At 41.7% G+C, this 5,380-nt stretch overlaps 1 protein-coding gene across 1 annotated transcript; it reads right to left on the bottom strand.

Annotated features, from left to right (window-relative positions):
- Positions 1 to 3,335: 3,335 nt before the first annotated feature.
- LOC146854073 (olfactory receptor 8U3-like) lies at positions 3,336 to 4,259 on the bottom strand. Its single transcript, XM_085650503.1, has one exon. It carries the CDS (start codon positions 4,257 to 4,259, stop codon positions 3,336 to 3,338), a length of 924 nt encoding a protein of 307 aa, XP_085506629.1.
- Between the last annotated feature and the right edge of the window lie 1,121 nt (positions 4,260 to 5,380).

Here is a 5,380-nt window from a genome sequence, read left to right as displayed (position 1 = left end):
AGTCTGGGTGTAGATTGATATGGCCACTTCGACATAGAGTTCTGAGACTCACAGGGAGAAGGATTACCCAAACAGCTGTCAAAAAGCAACTATGGAGTCAGAATGAAAAGCAACATGCATGAGTTAATGGCGCTGTAACTTTGAAGCCTTTTTTCATCATGACGGATGACAATTAAACCAAGTTCTTCGTTGAAGCCTTGAAGCTCAGTTATAAGTCACTTGGACACTGTTCGCGAGAGCGTCTGTGAAAGAAGGATTCTTTATGTCAGCAAACACAGTCAGCTGCTAAAAAGATAAGTGACATTCTGTGTGTTTAAGTCAGGAGACTGCTATATCGGAATTAACTTACTGTTGAACTCTGATGAACTCTTCACCCAGTGCAGGGTCGGTGTGGGAGAGTCTGAGATATTTTTCTTTACTTAACAGTTCAGACTCTGTTACGTGATTGTGTGAGTGCTGGAATTTCCTGTCAGCAAATGTGGTTAAGCAACAGGGAGCTGTAAATCATTACTGCAGCTGAGCGAGTTTATGAAAGGATGACTCATTCTGTCAGGAAACACAGCCAGCTGCTGAAGCGATAAGTGGCATTCCCTTTCTTAAAGTTGAAAGGCTACTGTGAGGGTTTTAAATTTCTTTTGTACTTCCCACACAGTGCGGGAGAAGCATACCAGAACTCTTCATTTGGCAGCTTAAACTATAAGAAGCATTTCTGTAAATGTGGGAATTTCCATCAGCAGAATGTGTGGACTGAATTTGGATAGTCAGACAAAAGCTGACTAAAAGGTTCGTTAATAAATTCTAAGTTCAGAGAGCCTAAACTCAATTTATCGATCTTGTCCCTATTGAAAGTAACACATGCAAAAAGGTTACAGTGCAAACCCAATGATAAGCCTATCTGACAGACAGCCTTTCAGTAGTGAAAAACGAAATACACAGTATTTCACAATCTGGACATGCCACACACACCAGTACATGTCCTACCTCTCACATACACTGAACCCTGCCAATGGCGGTACCTTGGGCCTACCTTAGGGGTGCCTTACATGTAAGCAAAGGGAAGGTTTGTATCTAGCAAGTGGGTGCACTTGCCAGGGCAACATGGCTGTTTGCAATTGCGCCTCCAGACACTACAGTAGCAGGTCTAAAACCCATTTACAGAGCTACTCATGTAGGTGGCAAAAGCAGTGCTGCAAACCCTCTAGTAGAATTTGTTTTACAGGCCTTGGCACACTCAGTGCACTTTACTAGGACTTACCAGTTAATTAAATGTGCAGAGGTGAAGGTCAGAGTGCCTCACTTGCATAATTGTCAGAAGCAGACATGCGGTTGAGGAGAGAACTAGAGTGAGCGAGACAATGTTGTGGAACAGGAAGGCAAAGAAAAACATTGTAACAGTGCAGCAGTGGAAAGGATTCTTAAAGTGTAAGGGGTTGCAGCTTTAGCCAGGTTGCTCACTGGGTCCAATTCCTTAACCTTTCTTTCTCATGTTACAGCTAGCTGACCAAAACACTTACATCTTCATTCTTAGTTCCCCCTGCCTGAACTCACAATCCATCTTGCCCATGAACTTTTTCATTTGTCCTCTATTTCTTTTTTGGATTGTGAGGACAAACAGAGACTCAGTAGTGATGGCAGAGAACACACAACTAAAGTGCTGACTGCAAATTAAGTAGAGTATAATAGCACTAACATAAGATGTCTACCAGGCACCAATCATATGAGGAATGTATTTAACAAGAACATTCTGGAAGATGAAAGGAAGTCAGCAGGAAAATCAGTCAAGTAGGGTGGAAGGGGGTTTGTATGGCATACATGGAGAGTAGATATCTTCCTGGCCTAAGCCAACTAGAAGAGGAATAGTGTCTATCTGTACTTTTATTACACATCACAATGCTGTATTTTTATATTAGATTTGATGAATTTCAAAGAATAAAATATATTTTATTGAAATGTAAAAGATTTTTGTAATATGCCCCATTTTTACGATGCTTACATTGTTGTGTAGTTCAGACAACATAAACTAAGGGAATGGTGTCCAGACTGATTCCAGACACCCCCAAAGGATACGATAGCCTTTAGACCAGCTAGCTCACATTGCCACTATAAGCCCCCTAACCCTACCAAGGAGCGAATAGTTTCTGGTAAGTATCGAACATGAAAAACCTTGATCCTTCAGGGATCGTGGAAACAGTACAGTACCTTTCACTCTGTCCCTCGCGCTCACTTGGTCTCAGAGAGATACACAGAATAAATGATAGGGATGTTTTCAATAAGCATTTATTGAACCAGCATCATTCTCGTATAAAACATGTTTGCTAAGACAATCACTAGACAAAAGCAGATGTATAAGATCACAAGAACCAACTGAGTAAATAAAAGGAAGAATTCTACAATGGTGCTAAAACAGTGAATATATGCAGGCATATAGAAACATGGCAGTAATCAAGCGTACTCCTAAGATGCAAACCCTATCACAGTGTACCCAACTGTACCTAGCATGTATATGGGAGTGAAGCCAAGAATCCCCTAGGAAAGAGCCAACCCCATTACCTGATGGGAGAGAACGAAGGACCCTGTCTTTATTTCGGGTTGGACACCCCGCAAGGGATGCCAGACCACTGCCTGTCGCTGCTTCTGCAGGCTGGGGTCCCAGCGTCTTGTGTCAGCGTGGAAGCTTCTCTTCTGGTTACCCAGCGAAGATGTGGTTCTTTCATACCCAAAAAGGTGCCCTCAGGGGTTCAGCCTAGATGTGTAATGGTACTGTGTGCCTGTCGTCCAAGGATGACGATAGCTGTGACTTTTGTACAGAGTTATTATACAGAAGATGGTAATCCTGCTGTGTATGGCCCCTGCAGGGGATTAAGATATGATACTAAGAATCCTCATTCATAATAAATGAACTTAGGTTTCGAAGAAAACCACACAACATTCATTTGACACATAACTAGGTTAAAGGTCAGTGCCAGAGCCGTTATGCAGAGCAAAGTAGGACAAATGTTGATAAAAGGTCGTGCAGCTACCTAAGCCTATATTGGGACACATTGGGGCTCATAGCAACATCATAAGTAACTTTGTTACTACATTATTCTTTGTGTTGTGTTTTGACATTCATGGTGCTCGTTTTGACAGCACTGTTTTGGTTGAAATTTGACCTACATACATCTGCATTTCTGCAGTCATTTATTTGGAGTTCCTTTTGCTATAGAGTATCCCCCTAAGATGGCAACTTCAAATGTTAGGGCATTGGCCAGAGCACTGTACCTCATACAAGGATCATAATATTAATATTCACTGTTGAACGTTAGTGCAAGTCCATATTAACCTTAATGGAAAGTCTATTTGCTAGTGAGGATTCTCGCAACAGCGGCTTTCACATCCTTGTTCCTGAAGCTGTAGATCATTGGATTCAACATCGGGATAATGATGGTGTAAAACACGGATATTACCTTGTCTTTTTCATCTGAGTTTCTGGCACCAGGGCGTAGATATATGTAAAAGCCAGTACCATAAAAGAGGGCAACAGAGACAAAGTGGGCTGAACAGGTGGAGAAGACTCTCTGTCTCCCTCTGGACGACCGGATCCTGAGGATGCCAATGAATATACAAGCATATGACACTATCAATCCAAGGATATTGCAAGACCCAAAACAGGTAACTATTATAAATACAAGCATCTCACAGAACCTCGTGTCCTCACAAGCGAGACTGAAGAGTGGCAGCATGTCACAAAAATAGTGGGGAATCATGTTCCCACAATATAAAAGCCTAAACGTGACAATTATGTATAATACTCCAGATACCAGTCCACTTACATAGGGACCAGCTACCAGCTGATTACAGAATTTTTTGGTCATTATGGTTGTATAATGCAGTGGCTTGCAAATGGCTGCATAGCGATCAAAAGCCATTACTGAGATGAGAATAGACTCAGCAATGCAGAATGTGGAGAAGAAATAAAGCTGTAGAGCGCATCCCTTTTTGGATATCACATTCCTTCCCACCAAGAAGCCAGTAATCATCTTGGGGGTGATCGTGGAGGAGTAACAGAGATCTGCAAAAGACAAGTTACTTATAAAGAAGTACATGGGTGTGTGGAGATGAGAGTCAAAGAAACATATGAGGATAATTCCAATATTATCCACCACAGTGACAAGGTAGACCATCAGGAAGAAGAAGAAGAGAGGAATTTGAATTCTGTGGTTATCGGTGAGTCCCAAGAGGATAAATTCCATTATTTCAGTCTGGTTGCCTTCTTTCATGTTCGTTTTCTGCTGGTCCAAGAACAAAAGATATCTTAGTGTGGATATGAAAGAAAGCTCAAACATGTACACTAGGATTTAAAATCCCAAATCAGCAAATAGGCTACTACCACGTCCAACAGATATGCCTTGTGAAATAATGTATCACTGTGAAAGGCATTAAAATCTTAATATTGTCATCTTTTCTGTATGAATTGATTTCCTGGTATCTATGTTCGGTAGCAACAGTTAGAGAAATCAATGCACCTAAAGGTGTTGAAGGACTGATACACGCCTGCTCCAAGACCATATCAGAGAGAATTTACAGCAGGCCATGGTGCAGATTTACTAACAGTTTATGATGTGTTTGCAACACATAAGTGATGTAAAGAGGCCAAACATGGTATTTGGGGATTTACTTCCAGGTGCAACTTCTGAAATGCATTAGAATGCAACCCTAAAGTAACTTTATTTTGCACTACTTTGAGACCTTGGGTGGTACATGGACATGGCTTTTGATGCAAAGTCCTATTTACCTGAAAAGGTAGAGATGGCGTTTCCCCAAATATTAACACCATATCAAGGCAGGCATAATGCAAAACCTATACTTTACAGCATTCATGCGCACACCCTTGCACTATAGTTCGAGAGTGTATGCACTAGCGTAAGACACCAAGGGCCATATGTAGGAAGCCAAATACCGGTCGGTAATGGCCGATTTTCGGTAAATATCCCGTTACCGACCGGTATTTAGGCATTTGCTATGTAGGGGGCATATTTCAGGATTCGGTAATTTACCGAATCGGTAAAATTACCGATTCGGTAAATACCGAATCCTGAAATGAGATGTAGGAAACACTCTAATGAGTGTTGTGTAGGAATTGGAATTCGGTATTTACCACCAAATATAGGTTGTTGATAAATACCGAATACATTGCAAAAAGCAATATTTTGCTGAAATAAGAGTGCCATGTGGCAGACATACATGCCCTTAGGGCATGTATGTCCGCCACATGTGCACACATGCAGGAATCAGGGGTGCAACAGGGTGTCAATGTGACACCCTGCCACCCTTGAATGTGCTCCCCCCATTACCGAATCGGTATTTACCGATTCGGTAAGGAGGCATACCTTCCCATTGA

The sequence above is a fragment of the Triturus cristatus genome, chromosome 4_1 (genome assembly GCF_964204655.1).
Source record: "Triturus cristatus chromosome 4_1, aTriCri1.1, whole genome shotgun sequence".
Lineage (NCBI taxonomy): Eukaryota > Metazoa > Chordata > Amphibia > Caudata > Salamandridae > Triturus > Triturus cristatus.
This window is presented reverse-complemented; position numbering and strand designations above follow the sequence as displayed.

Excerpts from the sequence above, each read along its gene's own strand:
- LOC146854073 (XM_085650503.1), bottom strand. The coding sequence starts at position 4,259 with ATGAAAGAAGGCAACCAGACTGAAATAATGGAATTTATCCTCTTGGGA.